At 47.1% G+C, this 27,936-nt stretch overlaps 2 protein-coding genes and 1 long non-coding RNA gene across 18 annotated transcripts in view; 2 read left to right on the forward strand and 1 right to left on the reverse strand.

Moving 5' to 3' along the window:
- Positions 1-702: 702 nt before the first annotated feature.
- On the forward strand, positions 703-4,877 carry chmp6b (charged multivesicular body protein 6b). The gene is made up of 8 exons (XM_023816934.2): positions 703-939; positions 1,294-1,403; positions 1,823-1,910; positions 2,138-2,224; positions 2,863-2,928; positions 3,021-3,101; positions 3,295-3,361; positions 3,948-4,877. Exons 1-8 carry the CDS (start codon positions 877-879, stop codon positions 3,989-3,991), a joined length of 606 nt encoding a protein of 201 aa, XP_023672702.1. The 5' UTR covers positions 703-876; the 3' UTR covers positions 3,992-4,877.
- Positions 4,878-8,341: 3,464 nt separating this feature from the next.
- The window catches only part of baiap2b (BAR/IMD domain containing adaptor protein 2b), a 69,874-nt gene continuing 50,279 nt past the window's right edge, over positions 8,342-27,936 (forward strand). For 10 of the 16 annotated variants that reach the window (XR_011991671.1, XR_011991673.1, XM_023817014.2 and 7 more), the window contains exon 1: positions 8,343-8,643. Coding sequence is in view for 14 of the 16 variants with exons in the window: in XM_023817014.2 (XP_023672782.2) it covers positions 8,572-8,643 (72 nt within the window). In the remaining 2 variants the exon portion in view is untranslated. Of the gene's footprint in view, positions 8,644-27,936 lie in introns of all 16 variants that reach the window. The other 6 variants (XM_072711902.1, XM_072711903.1, XM_072711901.1 and 3 more) reach the window with 3 other exon arrangements.
- On the reverse strand, positions 15,242-27,916 carry LOC111846631 (uncharacterized). The gene is made up of 3 exons (XR_002838918.2): positions 27,790-27,916; positions 26,939-27,080; positions 15,242-15,864 (listed from the first exon to the last, which is right to left on the reverse strand). It is a non-coding gene; the product is annotated as an uncharacterized lncRNA (long non-coding RNA).

The following is a 27,936-nucleotide window of genomic DNA, read 5'->3' on the forward strand; positions in this document are numbered from 1 at the left end:
TAACTAGTTAAGATGGTTAACTATTTTATCCCCCGAGAGGTTTGAGCCGCACCAATCTGTCGCCAAAAGCCTGTGTTATGGATTCCTCCTCCCTAGTCCTGCCCGACCCAGCGGCACTTAGGGTAGAAGAAGAGCAGAAGCAGCGTGAGCTCACCGTGCCCAGTTAGCCAGACTCCATCTGATTTATTTCATTTTGGGTTTAGTTGAGTTTCTACAACTTTACATTTTTGGATGTTTAGATAACTTATCAAAAGTGCTAACAACCATGTAACTACAAAGTTTCTGTTTTTGCTTTAATTGTAATAGGTGTATATTAATAGAGTTCGTATTACTGATGAATCTTACTGAAAAGACAAGCGCAGCTCCTCCCCCGACTGCTGCACCTAGCAGCATGACACTGGGCGTCCGTCGTTACCGCGTCCCCGAAAAGCTTACCCTGAAGTTAAATAGAACGAATTTTTTTATTAACTTTGCTTGGAGTATTTTCAGGTAAGTTGCACGATGCTGTTTAGTCTGTAAAATCAAAGCATGCAAATTTAATAACTCGGTAGTTTTCCTGTTATATTTAATGTTTAATAATTGTCAGTATATTATATATTCGTAAACTATTTTACGTTATATATCGCAGGTCCCCTTGTACCGCAGTCGCCGCAGACACGCACACGTGCGGATTGTCACTTCGCGGCCGCCGTAACCCTCCGCGTCCAGGGGCGTGGTCTATTCCGATTGTTTTTAACGTGCGCTGCTGCTGTCCGTGGCCGACGCGCTCCGTCTTTATTTCGCCTTGCTGTGCCGTTATGGAAGTCAGGGAGCGCTGCTGTGCGACACCATAGGGCCCGGATCTCGCTCCCAGGGCGGTGGGGATGCGGCTTCACGATGGGAAACGTTTTCGGCCGAAAGAGACGCACTCGAGTGACGGAGCAGGACAAGGCGGTGTTGGTGAGCTTCTGACTGTCGGATGCAGCACCTCGTACTGGGTTCACCGTCTGCTCTGGCCCACCATCAGGATGACCACTGCAGATTTAAACACACTAATCCATGCTTAGTTAGGTTGTCCCCACAATCCTATTGTTGGGTTTCCCATTGGGCGATGTTACCATATTTTCGTCATGTGTTGCCTGCATATTGCGGAGGGCCTTGTCTGTGTTTCCATGCAGAGGCATTAAATATACATCAATAGGCGAGTCGGTTCATATAAATCGTGCATAGTGTCTTTGACAGTAGCGGCGAACCGTCCGTGTGTAACGAGCCCGGCTCTCCTCGCTTTCTGTTCCTGTTCTTGTTGGCATCCAGCAACTGAAGCAACAGAGAGATAAGCTGAAGCAGTACCAGAAAAAGATCACCCTACAGCTGGAGAAGGAGCGGCTTCTGGCCCGGCAGCTGCTCAAGGATGGGAAGAAGGAGTAAGACGCCGTGTCTTTTTGTTCGTGTCATAATGTTCCAACGTTAGACTGTGACCGGAAGATAGACCAGCTCCCAGCTGGGAAATACTGTTACAGTGAATACCAGTGTGCATTTATATTAGTGTGTAGTAGGATACATGCATGATATTCAGATTTATATTATCGCTGTTTGTTTTTTACTTTTTCAGGCCCTGATAGTTTGTGGCAGAAGCCCTTCAGTCCACAGTAGTCACAGAATATAATGGATTTCAGTGTCTGTTATATTTTTGTGGATTTGCTGGAGTTTCTCTCACACCTGCTTTTAATTTACTGTGTGAGGTGAAGTGTGCTAGGGTAATGGCCAAAGACTCGCTCGTCAGAGCTAGACGAAGGGAGTTTGCCTGGTTTTTGATGTGTGCTGGTTTCTTGGTGTGACACAGGAAGGCCCTACTTCTGCTCAAGAAGAAGCGATACCAAGAGCAGCTGCTGGAGAAAACCGAGAACCAGATCGGCAACCTGGAGCGGATGGTGAGGAGGTGCTTCCGTGGCCCCCCCCAGGCCTGACCACTGTACACCCTTTGTGGGAAAGTACTGACTCTCACAAAAGCCAGCACACTCAGTATAATCTGTCTGTTTTCCACTTGGTGACAGTTAAGACAGTCTTGCATATTTATTATTGTTTTATATTCACAATTTTATTGTGAAGTGGTAAGTTTTACCAAAGAAAGAAACTAACACAAGTGTTGCTTGTATAGGTCCAAGATATTGAGTTTGCCCAGATTGAGATGAAGGTCATCGAGGGGTTGAAGATTGGTAACGACTGTCTGAAGAAGATGCATGAGGTATTGATGCTGAAGCTGGTCGTCCGCTGTACTGCTGGTGCTCGCAAATGGAACAGGAGCCGACATCTCGGCGGCCCCGGGGCAACAGTTTTGGAGCTCTGGCTTTCTTGCTAGAATTGCTCCTCAGATGTTACGAGATGAACTGATTAACTGCGATAACCGCTGACTGTGTAGCAGAAAGCAGAGACCTGTCATGGGTACAGCCAGCTTTTCTCATGTTGCAGTCAGCTGTTTGTGTATTGCTAACCTTCCTTCATGTAGGAATGGCTAATTGGTGGCAGTGGATTAACCCGGTGTGTGATAATCCGCCCCCCAGTCGCTGGGGAATGCACTGCTGACGCAGTGGGAGGGGAAGATGGCATTAATGTTCATACAGGGGGTTAGAGTGCCAGTTGTGGCACGTATCTCTTGCCGCAGGTCCTTGCAGGGATCTGTTTGTGTCGTCATGCCCCCCATCCCCCCCTAAGTTTATGATCAGTAAGATTAATGGATCACCGCCCAAATCTCCTGGGACGCCTCTGCTAAGCCTCTATATTCCAGGAAGGCCATCCCACTCTGGAGCCCACCAATGGGAGCCCTGCCTTTTACAGTGACTGCTGTGATTGGCTGCCTCTGAGCCACCTTCCCTTACCTTCCAGGTGATGTCAATAGAGGAAGTGGAGCGAATCATGGACGAGACGCAGGATGCCATTGAGTACCAGAGGGTGGGCTTTCTACATTGCCGTTATTGTGAGTTTGGCCTCCTCCCTCACCCACCTTTGTCTTAATTGGCGCTCGTTTCCTGTGCCCATTTTAGGAAATCGACGACATGCTGGCGGGCTCCCTGACCCAGGAGGACGAGGACGCGGTGCTGGCTGAGCTGGACGCCATCACGCAGGTGGGTCGCGCCCCCCGCCCCGTCTCTCCTTCCTCTCGTCGCCTCCTTACAGCGACAGTAACCCCAGCATGTTGGGCAGTCTCCCTGAGGTGAACACTGGCACTCCTGGGATCCTGACGCTGCAGTGACGGCGCTCAGCTGCGTAATGAAAGTGTCAAACTGATCGTGGCTGTTGCTCTCTTGGGCTCCGCAGGGAGAAGATGTGTCCCTCCCTGACGTTCCTAAGGAGGAACTGCCGGAGGTTCCTGCAGAAGAACTGGGTATGACCACCTTTCCCTGTACCCCCAACCTGGGGAGAGTGTGAAGGTTGCTGAATTTCACATTCTGCCCCCCACCCCGCGTCACGTAACCAGACTGTATTGTACATCTGCAGTGCATCGACCAATAGTGTACAGCGTTCTGGGCTGAGGTGTCCGGCTATTGCCTGAGTAACAGTACTTCAGTTTAAGCTAACTTAGTTATCACTAAAAATGATTTAATAGCAGCCGGCACTGTAAAAGCAGAATAGGTACCGTCAGTTACGAGGATTAAATTCCATGTGACACGAGGTTAGATTCTGTGCATGGGTGCAGGGGCCACCTAAGATGGCGTGCCGGGGGGGGGGGGGTCCCACACGGAACCGGGAGTCGGACGGCTTTCTTCTGTAAGGTCAGTCTGCCCATTGAGACGCTGTGATGCTTGGGGAGGAAATGCTGACTAAGCTGGGGCTTTGGAGACTCTGCATAGCTGTTTCTGCTGCTCAGAAGATGCTGTTCCACTGATGTGTGTGTGTGTGTGTGTGTGTGTGTGTGTGTGTGTGTGAGAGAGAGAGAGAACTATTTTTATTTATTTATTTTTGCTTTCCAGAGAGGAAGAGGGTGAAGACCCAGTCGGAGATGCTGGTGGCCTAGCGGGACCCTAGCGGGACCCTCGCCCTTGCCTGCCGTCCCCTGTCCCCCCCCCCTCTGCTCCCAGACTCCCCCTTGGAGCTCAGGCGGGTGGCTCCTGTGGCATAACACCCCCGCCCCCCCCCAGCTCAGGGGCCAGTTAGGCTGGAGGCCTGACTTTACTGAGAATGCCCTCAGTGCTGTTATGCTCTCTGCCGCTCTCCTTCCTGCTCTCCTTCCCGCTCTCCTTCCCCATTGTCGTACCCCTGTTCTGTGTCAGACTGACTGCCCCCCCCCCCAAAACGCATTCCTGGCTTGACCAGCTACCTGCTCCCGGTCATGTGAGCGCGTTGGGTCGCTTTCCCAGCCACGTGGGGGCTGATCCTGTCCTCGGCAGCTTACCTCTGCTCCTGAATATCACCTCATCACTGCTGGGTTTCCCACAGCGAAGATGATGCAGCCACATCTGGCAGGAAGTGGGTTAGTGCCCTGCTGTGCCCTGCTGTGCCCTGGGCTTTGGGTCAGCATCCTTTGGTTTGGTTATGGTGACCCAGGCAGCAAACTGCTCAGTCTGTGTTATGTTTGTTTAAACCAGCATGTTCTCAAAATTAACAGGATATTAGTGGTATTAGTGGACCCCTGTAACTGATGCAGAATTCACTGTTTAACCCAAAATGGCAACCCCCCCCCCCCCCCCCCAAGCTTTTTCTGTCTGTTATGGACTTGCGGATATCATTCAGTCCTGCAGGAATGGCTACATTCTAGCTGTTCCACTTCACTGGAATTTAATTATACCCGTGGACCTCTTGATAACATTTGCCGGTGGTTACAAAATAAGTTTGCGTTTTTAGAATGTGCTCCCCCTTTCAGTCCCTCCTGCACAATAAAAGTTTTTAATTCTTTCAGATAACCCTTGTGTTCTGGTAGATAACTGGTGGTTTTTCCCCCACGTTCCACTCCAGCTATGCGTCCGTTTTAGCTTCCAAACAGTATATTCTACAGGCCTATGGTCGGGCTGATGGTCCATGGCTCACACCCTCCATTCGTTCAGAACCCCCGTTTGTAAATCTAATTATGTCACGACGCTAATTAAAACCGGTGCTGCGCCGCCCGCGGTGTAATCATCGCCACCTAGATGACGAGCCGTAATTAAAGCGGCCGCGGCTGGACTCGGCGCGGGTCGCTTTCTGCCAATACGGAGCCCAGAACGACAGAAAGACCGTGGGCCGGTGAATCACGAAATGAGAATGTAACCGAAAAAAGTATGAAACGAGTGGGCGGGGGTACAAAGTGTTTCCCTGGGAGATTTTTCGGAAACCGGGCTATATTAAGGCACGCCGGATGATTATGGCGCCGGCCTTCCCCGGCCCTGGCCGTCCGACCGGCCGCTGCCGTTTATCGGCTCCGGTCCGAAACCCGGGGGCTGGTGGCACATGCGCAGCACGCCGCTCTCCGTACCGCTAACAGCGATGTCCGACAAGGAGGAATAGAGTACCATCTTTCTACCTCTCACCACATTCCATATTGATAGTAATTATGAGTATTGGGGTTACTATTGGATCCCGGTTGGTGTTGAGGTTGTTGTAAACTTCTGTTTTTTCGTTTGCGCTCAGTGTCGTAAAACAGTGTTTTTTTCCAGGGCAACCGTTTTAGATGGGATAAAATATAGTGATGTTTTTTTTTATCATCACTAAGACTCACAGAGATTTTGACATTTCATTGGTGATGCGTTCACACATTGACGGGGGCGATGACATTACCGCGGGGTAACTTATTGGTGCTATGTGATAAACTTCAGTGCAGACGGAGCCAGAATGTAGACCTACTCATTTTCCAAGGACGCTGCCTGTTGCGTTTTTCATGTATTATAGATGCAAGACATATTTCGCAGTATTTTGGACGTTAGCAAAATTGTGCATTTTCGTTTTTATATTTACCCAAGTATGGCATCCTTGGATTGGAGGTGTTTTTTAAAATTCTATGCCCCATGTAAGGAATGTGGGAAAATGTGATATTTCTTCCGGATACACCGGGGGATCCTTAATTTTAGGCAGGCAGTCCTGGTTTCCCGGCTCATCTCTAAAAATAACATCGCACCAACCAGCACGGATTGGAGGGTGCGTTTAGGAACGGGGATCAGATTGTCCCTCAGTGTCCAGCAGGAGGCGCTAGCAGCGTTATGTTCGCCTTTTTCATTTTGCTGGAGGGGGAGGCTGTAAATTCAGCCCTAAAGTGAATTCGTGCATGAAAAGGAGTCTCCAAATCACTGCAGGGGATTAGTGTCTGACTGCGCCGCCATGTAATGCTGCGTCTAAAGCAGAACACCTCGTCCCCTTTGGCTGATCTAGCCTCATTTTCCATAATGCAGGAATCCCTCAAATTGTAACGTAGCGTGTCATTCCCATATGCCTATATGTCCCCGAAGAAGTTAAACTGAGGCGCATAATGTACGTACTGAATATGTTAACTGCGTCCTGCTCTGGTTAATAAGCACATCTGCACACTACATGATGACATTTCATGGTTGTAATTGAAATTTCCAATAGGAAACAGTTTAAGCAAGCAACGTAGGCCGAGGCTAGGTAATAAACGCCGAAAATAGTTTTTACGTTTTAATATAAGTGCTTTTAGAAGCTAGACCTTGCGTAGCTCACAGTTTCACTAACATGATTAGTTTAATGTTTAATGCTGCAAATCGGGTCGAGGACTTTAACCTGGACATTTTTCGACTGTCGGTGGGACTGATTAATTTTTTCTCAACTGTTGAATTCCAGCAGACCCCGGCCTCTCTGCAGTCTAAAAACCATAAGCACTTGTATTTTAGTAATAGCTGCCTACGCATTTAAAAGCATCCAATTGTTTCCTTCAAGCACGTGGGCCTGTGCGTATTCCACAATGGAGCACTTGTTATATAATCAAAAACCGTATTTCATTTATCTTGATTGATTGTCCTCTTCCAGCATGACGTCTATAGCTGATATTTTTAAACAAGGAACCGGACTGCGCTGAGGGGAGGCGGGGGGGGGGGGGCAAGGCTCGCCATCGGTGCGCTCTAAGGACTAGAGATCCGCTTCGGACTGAGTGACAGCGGGCGTTAAGGACCGCTGGTTCCGATCCGCTGCCGCAAGGCGCCCCTGTCAGCGATGGTGCAGCGTGCTTACGGCTTAATCTCGTAGGTATTGATCACAAAGAGCCGATATCGGCTGGAGATCCGGATACGCCGTCAGGAATAGCAGGAGGTTAACAATGCGTGTCTGCCGCAGTGCTTTTATTACTGTGATGGTTTGCTTAGCGGACACTTTATGTAGACACAGCTGTATATATAGTCTATTTCACGCTATAGTCTACGTTTTATTCACTCGTTCAGATGCAGGTGCTTCCGCAGAGGTACCAACCTTTACTAGTCTTTGATCCGGGCAACTTTTTGGTTAATAGTCTGGACCATTAACTCTTAAACTGCCGCATCGTACAGCAGGGTGCGGGAGAACTAGGTGTACAGTGAATGCTGTGTGTTTTTATATCACTTTCGGTGGATATTTTGGTATTTCAATGGGTTTTGGGAAGTACATACTGAAAGAGGAAGAAGCAGCGAGAAGATCGTTTTTCTGAAGACGTCGTGACTCGCCGAAGAGGAGGTGCAGGATTCCCCGCCCACGCCGCACAGTGTACCGGCACCGGCCGCCGAGCGAAAGCAGCCCACCTCCGGCACCCCTCCCGCAAATACCCACATACACACTTCGCCATCACGTCCGCTGCCTATATTCCCCATTTATAACAATCTCACCGCTACACTTTCAATATCCATACTCCTTTCACGTACAAACTGCGATGGATTAATCGCATTGTAAATGACACCCCCCCCCCCCCCCCCACGACGTCGGGTTGCGGGTAAACTGAAGCTCCGCATCACTGATTAAACTATTCCATTAATATATAACCATGCCTTATGTTCAATAGCCCACGGGGACAGCGTAGAACGTGCCTAACTAGCCGATTAATATTCACTTGAGACACAGCAGGGGCATCTTGATTAATATGCTGATTCTATATAAATACGCTTGACTGAGCTGGAAGAAAATAAGATCAAGGACTGCTCTTATACTGTTATATGACAACACTGCGGTTGAAGACAATGGGGGTGTTTTTTTATTATTATTATTTTTGAATGGCAGCTGGAAGAGCCGGATGTGTAGCGTAAATGCAGACGCATGGGCCTTGGCATCGGTATCAGTCCGTGATGCTGCGTGAAAATGCGCTGTAAATACAGGCCACATGAATGAATGACGGCTGGTCGGCCAGGCGGGCGGCTCCAGGGCGCCGGGCAGGGAGGCGTAGCCGTGGGAGGAGTTGGCGTGGTCAGAGGCGGGGACCGGTTCATTGTAAAATGCTGCCGGTATGACTAGTCCCCTCTCTCCCGGTACGGTGAGAGAGTGCGTGGGTCCGAGTGGGCGCTGGGGGCGAGCTCCGTATAAAAGCTGCGAGATCGCCGAGCCTCGTCCGTGTTTTTGGGCTTCTCCCCGAGGTCTGACATCGCTGCATTAGTCTCATTGTCGTACTCTCTGCTCGGATAGCGCTTCATCTCTAAAGGGGAAAACATCTAGTCTATGGTCCTGGCTGGAGATTTCAGTATGTCTCGTACGGACGAGGTGCACCGTATAACGGAAAATGTCTACAAGGTAGGAGACTCGACAGTTTATGATCGCGGTACTTTTTTGTGATTTATTTCATGTGTTTTTTTTTATTATCGTGAACCTGCAATACGACCGCGGACCAGATGTGAGTCAGACCTGCCTGAAAATATTCACCAGGAGTAATTTCTCATACTCGAATGAAATAGCCTAAATTCCGCTGTGCCAAAATATTTGGGTTAATTAACCTGTCATTGCTACCGGTAACTTTTTTGTTCTATTACTCTTTATTATAGCCTACATTATTTCATAGAGTATTTTACCTATATAGACCTATATTGCAGTGTTTTCCGATTTTCATTAAGTTCGGTAAGACAAAATCTGGTTGTCTCGCATCACACGGTGACCCCGGTGAAGCACTTAGCGTTTTCGTAGTTTATTGTGTTACAAATAACTTGGAAATAACATTACAGCGCTCCACCCCCGCGGTGCCGCGAGTAACCCGGTCTCAGAAGAAAACCCGCAAATGAACTAATTTATAAAGGTTTGAGGTTCATGATACTTTCCTGCTTATAAACTGAAAACACTCCTTTGCGACATCACTTTATTTGGCTTAAGCATAAAAAGCCGAGCTGGATGTGTCAGGGAGAAGGGAATCCGGAGTCCCCGCGCGAAAACTAACATATAGGGAAACATCCGTATATGTTTAGGAAACATCAAATAGCTGTTAGGAGAAGCCTAATTAGTAATAGGGGAAAATACTATAGTGCGGGATAAGATCCCAGCCCCCGAGCGGCGAGGCGCTTCGCCGGTGTTTCTCAAATATAATTAATTGGGAATTGCGCTCTTTCAGAGGGGGCTGAATATAGACTTCGGTTTCCTCCCGGGGTCTTTTCACTGGTTTAGATTAGCCTAGTAAATCGAGGCAAAGTCGTTTATTTTGGATCATGCGATTAACTATGTAAAACGCGGGAAGGCGACGTGGGTCTATCGAGGTCACCGCAGCACATGCCCGCGTGCCTCCGCACCCCTGGGCTGAACTGCGCTGCTCATAAGCCTCGACATGATGGGTAAGCATTGGATGGGAAGGGGGGGGGGTTACATGTACCGAGCAGAGGCATGGCGGGGGTGGTGTCCTACTGGATGACGAGGAGGAGGAGAAAAAACTGGGGAGAATAAGAGGAAAGGGTGGGTGGCTCAGGGGGTGAAGCAGATGGCTGTCACCCAGGATAGATCTTCCTGTCCGTCCTGGGGCCGCCGGAGTGACTCATTCGGCGGTAGTGACCCGTCCCCGGCCGGCGGGTAACACTAAAGAGGCGCAGATTTGCAATGGCGTAGAAGAGTGTTTGAAACCGAGAAGGGACACAACTTAATAATTTAAATACATTTGGGGATGAATGAAGCCAAATTAAATACGGGGGGGGGCACGTCCCCCTGGGTTCCTATGGCCCCTGGCGGTTTGAGGGTTAGCGGCACGGCGCTGGATATCTGACTGTCGGGGTGTTTTAACGCCGCGGCTCTTCAGCGAGCGGAGAAATAAGATTAGCGACAAAACGGGACGGCGTGCGGTTTCCCCTCTGCCTGCATGCGGCGGATTTGGAGGTCGGATTATAACAACCACCTGTTCTTCACAGCCAAATGCCCGCCCCCTAGGGAAAGCATTATGCAGTAAAGGAACCGGAATAAAACCTATCTAGGGTGTGAAACCTCAGTAAAGGTGGAGTTGATGGGAGGGGGGTGGGCTTCTGGCATAACTGGACAGGTCTGCCTGTTACCTATTTGTTGCACTTCCTGTTAAGAGGATAGTGACATACATTTTGCTCTCATCCTGTGACACAGGGTTCTGACCTTTGACCCCAGGATCATTTCTACCCAAATTTCCAAGGTCTTGTATCTCATCCCTGGTGAACATCTGGTCTTAAAGACTTTTGCAGTTTAATTTACACCTTAGACACTAGGAGAAGGTGATTCCTCACTAAAAATATCCAGTATTAAGACATTAAGACAGACATTTTTTCAATGCTGCGTTCCATTTGAACTGGGAAGTCAGAATTTTCCAAGTCAGAAATTTTAATTGGAACATCCCCTGAGCTCAAAGTTCTGACTCAAAAAGTCGGAGAACCTCTGCAACCCCAACCTCAGAATTCATGAAGGCTGCACCCTTCATCAGCAGACGTGAAAGCTAAAGTTATAAATTGCTTATTAGCACTTACGTCTTATCTGTGTCTTAATAAATTCGTTGTACAGACAGTTTTGTCCAACCTTTATCTGTTGATATGTTGCTACGGTGTTTTTATCGGCAAAATACCACATAATGTGTTGTTCTTGACTGGTATTGCTAAAAAGTATCTAAAAATGAACCTGGGTAAAACTGGGGCTTGTTTCAGAAAGCAGGGTTTCTTGCTTAGCCAGATAACTTGTCGGATTTAAGGTATTCTGGGTTAAATGTAAGTGAATGAAGATAAAGGCCATTTAAACTGGGATACCTTAAATCCAACAAGTTATCCGGCTAAGCAAGACTTCCTGCTTTCTGCAACAGGTCCCTGCTATTACTGAATGGCTTTCTGACTTGTACTGGAACGCGGTTGATTTAGGTGTGATGTCATTCCCAGTACCGACTTGTGACCTCCAAGGTAAATGGAACATAGCACAAACTGCTGGGCACGAAGAAATTGGGTTGGGGGGCTTGAGTTGGGGGCAGATATATTTGGAAATTGCCAAAATATCAAAAATGATGTGAGCACATTATATGCCTGTACAGATTACATGATGCTAGCGAATGTAATTGAAATCTACCAAATGGACAGGCACCACACAAATACACTGAACTGGTATGACTAGCGATATAATGAAAGTTTATGCTGGGAAAGTTGCTCATTTAATGCTGACATACTTGGGGGAACCTTGGAGAAATTTCGAGCTGCTGGTAGCATTTAAGGAAAATGGGATGGAAAGGAAAGCTAATGAGTGGAAACAGAAAATATGATGTTGCGTATCTGGAATACCGTTCTGTTGGGGGGTAGGACAACTATATGAACCCTTGGGCGACCCTGTCAAACAAGGTTTGAATACCACTGCATTAAGAGGTGTGGCAACCATTGAAAGCCCACAATGCCCTGAGGGCCTCTGAACGGGGGTTTCTGTATCTGCAGTCATGTGACACTGGACCCGTGGCGACCGTGGTGTTTTAGTGGAACAGTGCATGGTGCCGGTGAGCAGGGAATGCTCTAAAGACCCCGAGCATTTTTCATCAGGCATGCTTTAGACAGCCTTGGTTCAGCACCTTATCTGGATGTCAGAGATGTGCCAGTTTAGCAGAGCAAGGCGTATACAAGTAACTGCAGTGTGAGAGCAGGGACCTGAGTGGCTGGGTTTTTACCTAATCATTACCGAGGAGACATTCTGGGACATGATGTTCCGGCAGACGGGGGGCAGAGTTACTGTATTGGAGCAGAGGGACACGCCTGACAGTCTGGGTGTTCCCTGTGAGGGAGGGGGCTTGATGGTTCCTATTTTCTGGGTAGCTGAGGTGCAGGCTGTGTGTGTGTGTGTTTGTGTGGATTAGGTTTATTTTACATTGTGGGGACCAAATGTCCTGTGAACGCAATCAAAAAATTAAAAATGCCAATATCGTGTCATATTTTGTTTGGTTACTTATGATTAAAAGTTAGGACTTGTAAGGAGTTAAGGTCGTCATGTGGTGATTAGAATTTTCCCCATAGAAGTGAATGGAGAGTCCCCACAAATATATAATTACACAAACCTGTGTTTGTGTGTGTGTGTGTGTGTGTGTGTGTGTGTGCCTGGTCATAGTGTATTATGTGATTGATGTGCTAGTTCTTGGGTCTCCAACTGTCCCAGACAGCAGACGGTTGCAGTGCAGCCAGCAAATCCATGTGGGGGAATCGGTGGGGGGGCTCACAGCTGTTGGGTAATCAGCTCAAGCTGGAGGGTATGTGTGTGTGTGTGTGTGTGTATGTGTTCTGCCTGCACATAGCATGCAGCACAGACAGCCCTAAGGGGGGGGGGGGTGTAACAGAGCATAAATATAATCCTGTCGCAGTGGAGGTGTCCCAAAGGGTGACTCCCCTTTTCCACTTGTTGAACTGGCTGGTCGTGTCAAGCAGTCTTTATGAACTCTCATTCTGTGGTTAATTTTCTGTGAAGGCTGATGTCTGTGTACCTGCCCCCTCCCCTCCCCCAACTGGCCGCGAGCAGATGTTTTAATGCTAGGTCTTATTTTAAGTGGGGGTGTCACTGCTTCCTGACAGCAGCGTACCTTCCGAGGCACCGCCATGTCTTGCCCTGGGGTGGGGCCGGCCTCCACTGGTCACATGAGGCAGTTTCAACGAGTTTCCTTCTCTCGTTACTAGAGCAGAATGGGGGCTTTTTTGTGTCACGCACACGGTATGGTATGCAGTCAAAGTGCATTGTTTGAAAAAAACAGAAAGCACATCTCTTTCTGATTGGTCATTCCCACTGTCCAGTCAGATGTACAGGGTGGAACATAGTGTGATCTTCAGCTACATTGCATGTGACATGTGCTTTAACCTTGGCTCACCCACCTGACCACCTTGGTTATGGGAACGTCTTAGGGTTGACTTGGGCTTTCCCCTGCTTGTAGTGATTAGGAGCTGTTCACCTTGCTGACCTTTGAACCTGTGTAAAGTGTCCCAGAACTTTTTCAGAATGTCCCAGCGCGCCCCCTAGGAGCAGTGACAGCGGGTCTGCTGTAGTTCTCCGCTAAACATTCTGTGTTAAATAAATATAGTGCTTATTTCCTAGTAGATAACCACCTTTCAATATATTATTGGGTTAATTAGTGATTTCAAATAGAAGTGCCCCCAAATAATTATTACTATATTAATAACAATGATTTTTCATTGTTCACGTCCAGCGGAACCTTCCTGTGTTCAGATGCTCTGGGCAGGGCTCGTCGATGACCCGCGCAGAACTGATTCGTTTGTTTTCCCTTGTTGTTTGGTTTGTCAACCGCGGGAGTGTGACCTCAGTGTGGGAAATTCCTAACGAAACCACAGAAAGCCACACTTTTTTCATCCAGCTCGTTATGCTGGATCACCCTTAATTCCCTTAATTGGCTGCTGGGACAGGGGCTGTTGTGAGGTTTAATTGCTGTGGGCTCTGGTAGATGCTGTGGTGCACTTTTGGGGGGTATGTAGGGGCCGTATCCATGTCTGACATCAGTAGTCTGCACCTCCACACCTCCCAGGTCTCCTGCTGCCAAGGCACCCCCCCCCCCTTCTGAGGAGCCCTGCATACACCCAGGTGTTGAGCTTACACCTCCCAACATGCTCTTAGACCAGTAGAAATCTCCATCTCCTCCAGGCCAGTGCTCTTGATTCAGCCTCATTGTCACCCCCCCTCAAACCAAACGTACAAAAAGGGATATGCCTGTTTACCTAAAACATTTTGAGAAACGGCCGCCCATGCAGCTGACATGCCCGCATATCAGTGTGTCGCCACTAGAGTGACTTGCTGTGTAAACACTTGTGTGCATCTTCCCTAGACCTTATGTGGAGCAGAACCGGACAAGTAGGAAGCTCTTACAGTACGTCCAAATGGCATGTGAAATACCGGTGTGTGTGTGTGTGTGTGTGTGTGTGTGTGTGTGGCGGGGGGGGGGGGGGGTGGATGGGGTTAGTGCCATTACTCACCAGTACTTTCCGGAATTTCTGTTCCTGTCATATTACACTACCACCAGGAACATGTTCTGCCTGTCGCGTCCCCGTTCTCTCCTTTCTCCTTGTTCCTGCCACCCCCCCAAGCATCCTCAATGCCCCCCCAGCACAACAGGCCTTGTGGCTGGTCCTGCCTGCTCTGGTTATCTTCTGCGAAGTAAAAGGCCTGCCCGTGTGCTCCAGCAGGGGGCGCTGGCCTGACCTGGGCTAAGCCCAGCCGCCTTCTGCCATGTCATTGATGTCCTTCGATGTGGAAAAAGCAGATTCTAACTGTTATTCCTTTTGTACAATTTCAGTTTGTTTTGGTCTCTGCTATAACAGATGGTGACTTAGCGCTGTGCCTGGGATTGTGTGTGTGTGTGTGTGCGCTGCAGGGGAAAAAACAGCTGGCCAACATCAGGAGAATTACCAACTGGGGTGGAAGTGGATTAAGGAGAGAGGATTGAACCTAAAGGTTGTGCTGTGTGTGTGAGAGAGGGACTCAGGCGCAGCTTTCGCTGAGAAGGCAGAACAAAGGGCGCGACACAGAGCTCATGTGTTGCTGTATCTTTACGTTTCGGCGTGTGTGTGTTCGGTGCACAGGACGCTGTGATCCTTTGCTTCTGTCTCTCCTCTTTAATGTTTCATGAAAGCTGCTCTTCTGCTCCATTCCTTGACCAATCAACTAACTGGAAAAGATGGATTTCAGAGGCACTGGCCTGCTACCTCTGCCTAAGAGAGCGTGAAATTGATTTGAAAAACCAGGGGTATATATGTGACACTAAATGCGTAACCCCCTCCCCCCCCCACCCCGCAGATGGGGGTAGCCGCCGCGCTTCTCAATGTCCAGCAGTCTCATCTGCACTTTGCTGCCCACGATAAGCAGGACAAAATGTGTCAGGATGTGTCAGTGGCGCCCCCCGACTGTGTGATGGTGAAAAGGCAGGAAAGGTCAGTGAGGCAATGGGGAGCTCCACATTCGAGTGGCTTTATTTATTTGTTATGAATAACAGGTTTATTTTATTAAACTAAAAATGTTCCTGTGAGGAAATAAGAATCCAAAGGACCTCTTATGCCCGTAACTCCTGTCACATCTGGTGATTTTACCTTCGTAATCCCTGCTGGCTCATCACAGCCCAGCACTGTTAAAATTCTGAGGTCCAGTTAGAATGAACTCCCGTGACTGCCCTCTGGTGGTCAGGTTGCACTTCTGCATTTGCAGACCGCAGCCTCCTGTGTTAAAGTCGTCTCTGGCATGGTGGGGGGTGGGGGTCTCAGCGACAGAGGTGGGGCCAAGGTTTGCTCAAATAAATAACATGAATAAGAAATGTGAACTTGATCAATTATCATGATAAAAATAACGATCATAATGAAGGACGATCCTGACCTGGATACGCTGCTGATGAGAGTGATGATGTAATTTATCATAACGGACGGCACAAGCCGGGCCGAGCCAAACCGGATCAGCAGAGCGAAAGCTTGGGGCTAATTTGGACCCCCTTCAAGATGGCGCTTCCAGTCTGGCCGTTTCGCTACTCTGCGCTGGCGGAGTGGGCATAGTGTGGGCCAGATGGTGAGGGAGTGGGTGCAGCTGTCCGAGGGGGGGGGGGGAGAGGAAGCGAGACAGAGAGAAAGAGAGAGAGATGGTCAGGAGAATATGTACCCAAACCTGTTTTCTGGCGGTCCCTCCCTCCCTGATTCAACCTCCTGTCCTTGCAAGGTGACTGTAATGTCAGAATCAGCCGTAGGAGGATCCCCGAGCCCCAGAAGGGTGACCACCCTCTGTTATGGCACCATGAACGCACACCGAAGATGAGATGAGACAAGACAGAATCCCTCTTCGGGAAAATTTCTGTGACCATTATCACAGAAGGGATAAATACAGAAAAGGATCATTTAGGAAGGATTAAATACAACAAAGGATAAAGTAGACAATGTAAAGAAAAAATTAATTTATACCACTTTTTTAATATCCGTTTTTAATACAGTGCAAATGGCCATTCCTACATTGATTGTCTGCCGGGAATCAGGAGCCTGAGGAGCAGGCAGAGCCAGGCTGCTGTAAGGCAGACGGCCGGAAGCAGCATTTTGGGGGGTGATTCTGCAACTGAATGTGATCTCCATGAATCGCGGGGAAATCAGTCGTTTCTGAAAAATTGTGTCCGTAGGGCTGGGGGATGTGCTTGGTGGGGGTGGGACAGGTGTAGAGATGACAGCTTCAGTGTGATGGAATGATACACCTGCGGCTCTTCAGACTTTTTGTCATTATATTAATCATGCTGCCTTAAATCACAGCAGAGGAGCTGTCCTTGAAATCCTGTCCGAGGACACTGGCAACTGCGACCACACACACATCTATGATGTTAAAAGCACACGAGTACTTCATGGGCTGTAATTTCATTGTAGTAATAAACTTTCTGTCGTTATTACTCAAGTTTACGTTATATTTATTTAGCAGATGCTGTATCCAAAGCAACATACGAAGGGTCAAAGGTCTTGCTCAAGGGCTCAACACTGAAATCATTCTGCTGACCTCAAAATTTGAACTGGTGACCTTCTGATCACAGGCATAGAACCACACACCACCCTCATTTTTCTTCACATGGAGAGTAGTACTGGGCCAGGAGCTATGTTTTCTGCACTGAAGCTTGGCGTTGACCTTGACATCGACCTTGAGCTTGCACAAGGGACCATCATTGCCCATTGGTTCTTTGAATAGTGGCGGCTGTGGGTCTGTGTAGCCCTCTGTTAAAGCACCGTGTTCTGGCACTGTGCTGGGTGTCTTCAGAGGATCTCCCCCGTTCATCGCTAACGCTACATAGCAAGCATGACATGACTGCAAATGAGCAGTATGGATATCGCTGGGGGGGGGGAGCGGAAGCTGATATGTCCAAATATGGGTGCGGAAGCCCTGGCTCTGGCAGTTCTGCTTGCCGGTCCTGTCTGAGTGCAGATGAGCTCTCATCTGAAAGAAAAATGCCCCCACCCTCCCCACCCGCTGCGTAATTCCTATTCGCTGAAGCTGTCTCCCTTGAGAACAATGGTGGGGGGAGGGTGGAGAGGTGAATCCCGGAGAATCCCGTGGCCGTGTGGGTCTCTGTGTGTCCGTGTGGGTGTGTACATACAGACATGATCATTTAGTGCTTATTTTAGGAAGTTGGAGACTGGAGCCAGCTATGTGACTCGCCTGCTGGTGAGGAATGGGTGCTGTCCAAACTGGGGTGACTTTCAGCACCTGCAGGACAGTTTTTAGGGACAGCATTGATAAAACTCCCCCCCCCCGCACCCCAACCACCACAACCAGAGAGTTGTTATGAGTGATAGCCATTTAGAACAGTAACACCCCCTAGGGAGATGTTATGTCTTGTAGCCCTTTATAACAGTAACAGTGATAGCCCCACTGCAGTGATGTCTCCGGTGATAGCCCCACTGCAGTGATGTCTCCGGTGATAGCCCCATTGCAGAGATTCATCTGTCTCCAATGATGGCTCCACATAACGGTAGCCCCACTGTGATGAGCTCCCACAGGTTGCTGGGAACCACTGGTGTGTATGAAAACCAGGTCATGTGTCAAACTCTGCCCTTGATCACTGGCACAAGGTCACAGGTTACAGGAAAGCTGAGGCAGCTGCCTACCCCCCAGGTCTGGGTGTGTAGAACAGGGGTGTGGTTGGGCAGTGGTGGGGGGGGGGGGGGGGCCTTAGTTGATCGCTCCCTGACATTCAAACCAATAAAAGTGTTGAAATAGAAGACAGATCTCAGTCAGCCAGCAGTCAGCTAACGGCTTGAGCATGATATTGATGATGTGCGCTCTTGATGTGCTGGGGGAGTAATCAGGCGTGGGAAGCAGTGATTAATTTGAAGCCCGATTGTTCTGACAAAACATGGAAAACGTTGAATCCGGGCGCTGCGGTTCTCATACACCTCCCCCCCACACACCCACACCCACCAGAGCTGTGTATGCAAAGGCTCAGTAACGTCCATGCCCACCCACCTACCTACACTCAGGTGAGCCCTGGGGGGGTTGTGGCCGCAGGACCCCGAGCATGCCCCCCCCCCCTTCTCAAACACAAAAGGTGCCGCTCCGTTGCCCTGGGAACCAAAACAGAGCTGGCTGCAGATTGAATGCAATCAGTGAAATCATCCGCATTTCTTTTTGGGTCCTGATTCAAGCCACAGTGTTTTCCGGGGACTTTTTAAAGGTCACATTCTGAAAGTAGGCAGGTAAAAAAAAACAAATTCCCCTACTTAAGTCAGGGTTTTTTTTTCCTGTCCCCTTTCCTGTGGTTACCCTCAACTTGTAACAAGTGTATCTGTGGAGGCATCTGTGGTATTTTCAGTGTCATTCCTCCCTGTTCCCCAAAGCAGCATCCACGCTGACAGCCGTGCCACCTCAGCACACTGTCTCACCTGAACAAACCTGGCTTTGCTCAGCGTTTTCATCCTGCTGTGCGGTTCAGCCTCATTCTGGAATGCTAAGCCTAAATGCCCCATGTAAATGCCCCCCCTCCCCCTCCATTGGCTACCCTCTGTTAGAACCACACCCCTTAGCAAGGTTGCAGTGTTCTTCTCCAAGTAACTTTGGCGCAGTCTGCATAGGATGATGCATCCCACAATGCACCTTCTGCATTTTGGGAGAGGAGCTCCTGGTTCCTGGAAAGAAGGGGGCTCTGGAGACTGCAGCATGGAGCTCTGTGTGCAGTGAGGATTGCCACGGGGGAACATCTAGATAGGGTCTGTTCCACAACAGTGGAAGTAGGGCATGGTGTTGCCCCGTCATATTCTTTAGGAATGACCTAAGCAGACCTAACCCTGATCTGCCCAAACAGTCTATCTGTAACAGGAGATGAACATCTGGATTTGTGCTCCACCCAAATGGTCTACCCATAATGGGAGATGAACCTCTGGGTTCATGCTCCACCCAAACATTCCATCTGTATTGGGAGATGAACCTCTGGATTTATACTCCACCCAAAGTCTACCTGTAATGAGAGCTGAACATCTGGATTGGTGCTCCACCCAAACAGTCTACTTGTAATGAGAGAAGAACATCTGGATTCATGCTGCACCCAAAACAGTCTACCTGGATCCATGTTTTCAAAGACTAACATACAGACTCAAACAATGTAATATCAGCTTGAAGTAGTTTTGGGGGAAGTAGTCCTCTTTTTGGGAAAACAAAAAACTGACTGCCAGCAAATAGGAGGTTTTCAGCACGCCAACATTTTGCTGTGTTGTGTCCTGCAAACACACATTTGGTTCTTCTTGCTACTGAGTAGAGATAGGGAGGGCAAAAGTCTAATCTTATGGCTTCAGGCTATTCAGAGGGAGGGTCCTGAAGGAAACCTATGGAACTTCGATATTTATGTCTGCAGCAACCACTTTGTCACTAATAATAGTCTACATTATATAATTACCATTTTTAATTGTCAATAATTGTATGCAATAGGATATACAATAAAGAAACTGCTAAACTGGATCCACACATTAAGGGCAGCAAAGTAAACAACTTAGACTGAGGCAGATACTGTACATATAACTCTCTAGACATAAAAGTCAGAGATGACAGAAACTGACAATATCTGGAGACTCGATGATGTAGTTAGAAATGTCAGGATACGGCACCTCTGGCCATGAAGTGGGATCATTAATCCGTTACGATTATCAGTTTAAAGGACACTGACCACCAATACCGTGAAGTTTATCAAAATACCAATGTCTGTCATCAGCTGCCAAAGTACGTGTGTTACTCTCCTGATCTCCAATTTTAGCTTAAACTTCTACCGTTTTTTTGTTTTAATTCCAATGTATTTTCTTGTACAACACCTGTGAATTCCATTAGCAGCCATTGAAATTGACGTTTGTTCTCCCACAAAAAAGGGACAGTAACCACACTGGGGCCTGAAAGTTCCCAGATGATTGCTCTGGTCTCTGCAGTTTCTTCTGTGCGTGGGAACTGCTGTCTACCTGTGATGTCTTATGGAAAGTTGAACATACACTCACCTAAAGGATTATTAGGAACACCTGCTCAATTTCTCATTAATGCAATTATCTAATCAACCAATCACATGGCAGTTGCTTCAATGCATTTAGGGGTGTGGTCCTGGTCAAGACAATCTCCTGAACTCCAAACTGAATGTCAGAATGGGAAAGAAAGGTGATTTAAGCAATTTTGAGCGTGGCATGGTTGTTGGCGCCAGACGGGCCGGTCTGAGTATTTCACAATCTGCTCAGTTACTGGGATTTTCACGCACAAGCATTTCTAGGGTTTACAAAGAATGGTGTGCAAAGGGAAAAACATCCAGTATGCGGCAGTCCTGTGGGCGAAAATGCCTTGTTGATGCTAGAGGTCAGAGGAGAATGGGCCGACTGATTCAAGCTGATAGAAGAGCAACTTTGACTGAAATAACCACTCGTTACAACCGAGGTATGCAGCAAAGCATTTGTGAAGCCACAACACGCACAACCTTGAGGCAGATGGGCTACAACAGCAGAAGACCCCACCGGGTACCACTCATCTCCACTACAAATAGGAAAAAGAGGCTACAATTTGCACGAGCTCACCAAAATTGGACAGTTGAAGACTGGAAAAATGTTGCCTGGTCTGATGAGTCTCGATTTCTGTTGAGACATTCAAATGGTAGAGTCAGAATTTGGCGTAAACAGAATGAGAACATGGATCCATCATGCCTTGTTACCACTGTGCAGGCTGGTGGTGGTGGTGTAATGGTGTGGGGGATGTTTTCTTGGCACACTTTAGGCCCCTTAGTGCCAATTGGGCATCGTTTAAATGCCACAGCCTACCTGAGCATTGTTTCTGACCATGTCCATCCCTTTATGATCACCATGTACCCATCCTCTGATGGCTACTTCCAGCAGGATAATGCACCATGTCACAAAGCTCGAATCATTTCAAATTGGTTTCTTGAACATGACAATGAGTTCACTGTACTACAATGGCCCCCACAGTCACCAGATCTCAACCCAATAGAGCATCTTTGGATGTGGTGGAACGGGAGCTTCGTGCCCTGGATGTGCATCCCACAAATCTCCATCAACTGCAAGATGCTATCCTATCAGTATGGGCCAACATTTCTAAAGAATGCTTTCAGCACCTTGTTGAATCAATGCCACGTAGAATTAAGGCAGTTCTGAAGGCGAAAGGGGGTCAAACACCGTATTAGTATGGTGTTCCTAATAATCCTTTAGGTGAGTGTAGCTGTTGCTTATACCAACAGGACAGGTGGGCTTATACTAGCCTCTATGTTTTCTTCATCCAGAAAGGGCATGTGGAATGCAGGAGTAGAACTGGGACTTGCTTGCTTGTGCTTCAAGTCCCAAGGACACGGCTTTTATAACTTTGAGCATGTTTTTGCTTAATTTAGGCTTCTGGTAAAACATCAGAAAAATAATGTAATAACGTACTTTTGAATCCCAGGGTCTGTTTCAGTGGGGAAATGATAATCAGGTGTTATAACCAGCCTATATTTAAAGCCACCTCCATCGTTCTGACCTGCGGAGAATGTCACCTGGCAGGAGGTGTTCCCCTGACAGCTGTGCGCTCCTGTGCGGCCGCCCTCGCCGTGAGACCTCAATGTGAGGCACTAAGATAACGGACTGGGAGCTGACTGTTAATTAGAGAGAATATGATGAATTGGCTGAGGATTAGTGAAAGAAAAAGAAAAGCAACCCATTGGCAATGCTACTGATGGGAACATGGTGTGGAATCGGTGACCTGGCAGCCGTGAGTAAATCCAGGACAGACTCTCTAGCTCCCCATCTTGCTTGCAATGAGCCAGTGACACACGCACACTCTTCTGTAGCAATCCCGGCCATGTCCAATTGAACAAGTCCGAGTTCAAAACACATTGGATGTAGTGTATCTCATGCAGTGGTACAAGAGCATAGATGAAAATAGAAACTGAGGCTACTTCAGTGTCGTCCAACCGATGTGCTGCTTTCCCAGATTTTCCCTATGGCATCATGTGATTAGCTGAGAAGCAGGGATTAAGGAACATGCTGTTGTACCCTTGAACAAGACGCATAACCTGAACAGCTCTGTTAAATTCTCCAGCTACAGAATATGTTGAATGTCACTGTGTCTGTCAGAGTCTGCGAACTGTAACGTCAATGTCAAGTTGGTGTCGACACCAGGCGACCAAACAGACGGCTTCCTGTCTCCCGTCCGTGTCTTCAGGCTGCTAAATGGCATGTACATGGTTCACCACTAATGCTGTGAGAGTTGAGTATGGGCTTTTCTCATGAATGACACTGAATACAGCAAAGGAGCAGAGGTGCACTGAGGGCTGGGGATGTCCTATGTCTCCATGGACAGGAGAAGACCTGCTGGTGTGTTGTTACAGTGGAAATGAGGCATCCCACCGACCCTAAAAGTGGGTCTGGCCTTCTGCATTACATTTACATTTAGAAGAAGCTTTTGTCCAAAGTGATGTTCAAGTGAGACAAATTGCACATTACCCACATACAGCTGTGGAGTAGTCAACTAGGCATAAGTGTGGGTAGGCTGAGCTTCTGATGAATGCCCAGGTATAGTGTAAGGAGTATCGGAGCAGCAGCTACAAAACATATATTGAGGAGCCAATGAAACAATAATGTAGTTTGTAGCTTGGCGATTCACGGTGGGGGGCCGCGGTGGCCTAATGTGTCTCCCAACCTTTCATCATCAGTCCTCCTCCCAAATGAATGCGCAAAATGAGGACTGTCCTGTTCAGCATGACTGAACACTCCACACGGCCCACACAGCAACCCCAGAAAAGGCCCTGTCAGCTCTTTACTGAGTGTGTGCAAACGGAACGCCGCTGTTAATTATTTATTCAGTTCTACCCCTTTCCGTTTCCCCCCTGACTGGTTGTTGTCAGGATGATTACTGCCATTGTCAACAGAAGCCCCTGAGCTGATTGCTTTGCTGATGAGTACCAAGAGAGAGCACGCTGACAGAGTATCAGGAGAGAGCACAGACAGAATATATAGAGTATTAGGAAAAAGCACACTGACAGAGTATGTAGAGTATCAGAAGAGAACACACTGACGGTATGCAGAGCATCTGGAGAAAGCACATTGACAGAATATACAGAGTATCAGGAAAGAGTATACTGAGAGAGTATACAGAGTATCAGAAGAGAACACACTGACAGTATGCAGAGCATCTGGAGAAAGCACATTGACAGAATATACAGAGTATCAGGAAAGAGTATACTGAGAGAGTATACAGAGTATCAGAAGAGAACACACTGACAGTATGCAGAGCATCTGGAGAAAGCACATTGACAGAATATACAGAGTATCAGGAAAGAGTATACTGAGAGAGTATACAGAGTATCAGAAGAGAACACACTGACAAACTACAGTAAAACTACAATACTTTAAAATTTTATATCAGGGGCTAAGTCAAGTTTACCCAAGACTTGACTTTTGAAAGAATTAAGACAAAACATCGGGGACAAAGGGGGTCCTATGTCACCAGAACCACTTCAAAGCATGATAAATGGTGTGTTCAGAGATGTCTTTGTGCACACTGCGGTGCACTGTGCTGTTATTTTTGCACTTGTGGACTTCCTGTTAATGGTTCTGCCCGTTTTCCTCTGACCTCTCTCATTATCAGGTGTTTTTTGGCAACATAACTGCCACTGACTGGATGTTTTTTGATCATCACACCATTCTTTGTAAACTGCAGACACTGTAGCGTGTGAAAATCCCCGGAAGGTGGCTGTTTCTGACATACCGGAATCACAACGTCTGGCACCAGCAATCACACCATGTTCGAAATGACTTAGTTCACACGTCTTAGCTGTTGAAATGCTTAGTTGAGCAGTAAGTAAACCTCTTGACCCAATCTGTGTGCTGTATGTATTCAGTTTCCGCCACATGATTCACTGCTTGGAGAAGCAGAATGTTTCCGGTAACGAGTAGGTCGAAGCATCAGGGGTGGGTGTGTACCGAGTATCAGGCAGATTCAGGGGGCCTAGCACAGGGGTCTTTACGTAAAATTATACATAAAATTGGGCAGGAGGGCCCAAGGTGACATTTTATCAAGGGCCCAGAATTTCTAGGTATACGTTTGTAAGCTGGTGTACCTTAGTGTATACATTAAGAGAGTGCAGTATAGGGAGAGAGTATATGAAGAGAAAAAAATAAGACCAGGGTGGATGGAGAGAAGCCATGCGTCCGTGTGTGTGACCTCAAGGCAGGTCATTCTCCTAGATTAGATTGTGACCAGAAGGTTGTAGGTTCAAGTGCTGTGAGGGTTATCACTGTCACCCGCTTGCAGGAAACACAAAAGGTCTCAAACGAGGGCATTTATAATTATCTGATCTAGGTCAATGACTTCCAGTGTGGCATGCAAGCAATTTCTTTAAAGCCTCTGTCACACCTTTTAATACTTTTTCACTCTGAACTCTACTACTCTACCTTTACAAAGTTGCTATACACTTTCCAATTTAAAATACCATACTTTTACGGACTGTACGGGAGGGTGGTGGTGATGAAGGTGACAGTTGTCAGAGTGAGGGGAGACAGGGGTTCTGTTGCCACTGGCAGTTTGCTAAGTCAGCCCCCCCTCCCGCTCAGATGATGCCTTTTACAGTACCTGTTCTTCTTGCTCTTGCTAGGGTCTGCCGTTGGCTGTGACTGGATAGCAATACTTCTGGCCAACAACTCGTCCATTTTTGAAACGTTGAAGAACTTTACGCATACTTTGCATTATGCGTTCCGTTCACATCTGGGATCCTAAGCCAACCAATCACAATATTTGGGAATGGCAAGCCAAGCAAGTGAAAACTTGCACTTCCCCATTGTGAGAGATGTAAATTGCAAGGAAGCCTACATCAATATTTCTTACTGGGGATTAACCAAGCACACACACCAAAGACACACCTGTACTCCTCTATGCATATTCTGGTGCTGACAACCAGCTCACATCTGTGATCTCATCAAAAAGTACAAGTAAATGTAGATTTTTTTTAGAATACATAGTACACCAATTTGTTGCAATGGTCTGGAAATAACAAAATGTTTCCATACTTCCTTTCATCTTTCATAATTATCCAGACTTGCAAAATACTAGAACCAAATTCCACACCTTTCCAAGCTGCACAGAGACCCCTGCACAGGAACAATCTTTTTGGCAAATCTTTTCTCTTGCCTTTTCTCCTGCATTTCATCCTGGCCATTTTTTCTACTTCCTCCTACAACCCTCTGTACCCAAAAAGTCCCAAAATGTCCCGCTTTCGTTAGTGGCCACAGGTCTTAAAGAGACAGCAGAAAAGGCTACCCACTGTGTCGGCCAATCAGCGTTTAGGAAATTTACCTGGTTTCTTTGTTTCACTGCATGGCTTAGACCAGTAAAACACACTTGTCACCTTTAGAGACCAAACAGCTGGGCCAGACCAGGCATTGGTAGGCAGCGAGCCAGGCCTCTCATTGGCCTTCATCTAAGGGCAGTGCAAGGTTGGAAGGGACTACACTTCTTACCAGAACGTTCCTGGTTGAAAACCTGTAAAAATGTGCAGAGTGGATACTTGTTAAATACAGAGTCACTTTGCATACATCAGCTACTTAGTAAATGAACGAGAGTGACCTTCACGACGGTTTATCCTAACGAAAGCTCCAGGTTGTGTGGTGCAGGTGGGATGGTGTCCTGTTTCCTGCTGGTGCTGTTGCCCACTGGCTGTGGGCGAATTACCAAGGCACCTGCAGGCAGTGTTAATTAGAGAAAGCTCACTGGAAGAAAGCATGGGGGAGTGCAGATTATTATTCAACGTGAGCTTGAAAGGGTCTGTAGGTGTTTGGTAGAGTTGTCTGCTATCTAGTTACATCCTTTTAAATCATCTGCAGGTTTTTGGTATCTGGTTAAGCTTTTTAGAGAATGGTGTTTGGTAGAGATGCTGAACTAGATACCAAACATCTTAAAGGGTATGTAGGTGTTTGGTAGAGATGCTTGGTAAGGTCAACTTTATCATGGAAAAATAAAATAGCGAGCACAGGAACAGACTTATTTTTTAAATGTTCACTTATGTCTATATTTTACTTTATATAACTGCTCTGATTGTATTTTATAGAAAACTGCACCCTTTTGTATCATATATTGAATTTCAATTCAATTTTATTTGAATAGCGCATTTTCACAACATTACATTGTCTCAAAGCGCTTTACATTATTCCTGCCCAAAGCCCCCAGTGAGCAAGCCAGAGGTGACAGTGGCAAGGAAAAATTCCCTAGAAGGAAGAAACCTTGGGAGGAACCAGACTCACCCTCCCATCCTCCACACAATCACAAATTTAGTACAGTTGTACAATTTTTACACGATGTCCAAATATACTTTATAAGCAGATGCCAGACCCATTTTGCCCGATGTGCTATGCAGCATACCTGGGGGGCACAGTTTAACTTACCAAGAGTAATGATGCTATAACAATGTTAAAACCACAGCTGACAGAAACTGATTGGTGAAGCAAATGACAAACTGACACGTCAGAACCAGGGGCAGCACAACCAACATGAAACATGAACATCGTAACCTTAGTTTGCACAAGTAAGAAGACCATGTGCATATAATACAACTCAGCAGCTGCTAAAAAAAACAAAATTTTAAGTTTAAGGCAAATGTGCTAATCTTAAGCAAGCTGAGAAACCAAACTCGACTGACCTGTCCAAAGAGTTGACGTCTGGTAGACTTGGTGACTGGTGATGCGGATGGCTTAGCTGTGGAATCTCTGTTGCTTAAAATATTTTCTAAGGTCCATTTTGCCACATTTATCCAGATTCACTCTGTCGCCCACAACTGTATGCTAGTTAGTGAGAAAACCAAGTCTCTGCCCAGCTCCAAGTTAACAGTCATGCCTGTTTCATTTACAATTATGTATTAAACTACTTTTAATATCAGCATGGAAAGAATTTATCTCAGTTCAGCTTATTTATTTAACGATGAATACAATATTTACACATTTATTTATTTTTTTGCAAATTTTCAATCTGACAGGCCAGGTGCAGGTGGTGGGGGGAGGGCTTGAAATCATCTCGGGGTGAGCTAAGCCCTTCCATGCCCCCCAACCACCCACCCTAGTCATGCTGTTTCAAGAAAGGGTTAAAAAGACTTACAAAAGGTCATCATTTGACATTTTCTAAAAATGACAAGGGAATGACAGAGCAATGTGCATATTTCTACAGCTAAGTCACTTCCAGCTGGCTTTAGAGGACGTTTATGTTGTACAAACAGTATACATACAACGGTGTCCAAACGTTCTGTATGAAGCTAACTAACTTCGATATGGTGTACAAATCGTGTCCCTTAATTTCTTTTAACAACTGCAATTATGTGAATGCTTTCACATTTTTACAGTATAAAATAAATCAGCAAAACTTGTGGGCCATTTTATCGGATTTTACCCTGATGCATGGCCGAAAACGGACAATCTATACAACGGACAATGACATACTTATTACAAATACCGAGTAAAAGCTAGCGAAACAAATCAAAACAACATATTAACACATCACCTGCGATTCACATATTTTCAAACAACAACGAGAAAAATGCGAAGAAAAGACTGATACCGTGGCAACATAAAAATCGCGATATGTTAACAATAACACTTCTAATTTCTTAATAGAGACGCACGAGGAAACAGATTAGGCGCGGAAACG

The sequence above is a fragment of the Paramormyrops kingsleyae genome, chromosome 5, assembly GCF_048594095.1.
Source record: "Paramormyrops kingsleyae isolate MSU_618 chromosome 5, PKINGS_0.4, whole genome shotgun sequence".
In the NCBI taxonomy this organism is placed as follows: domain Eukaryota; kingdom Metazoa; phylum Chordata; class Actinopteri; order Osteoglossiformes; family Mormyridae; genus Paramormyrops; species Paramormyrops kingsleyae.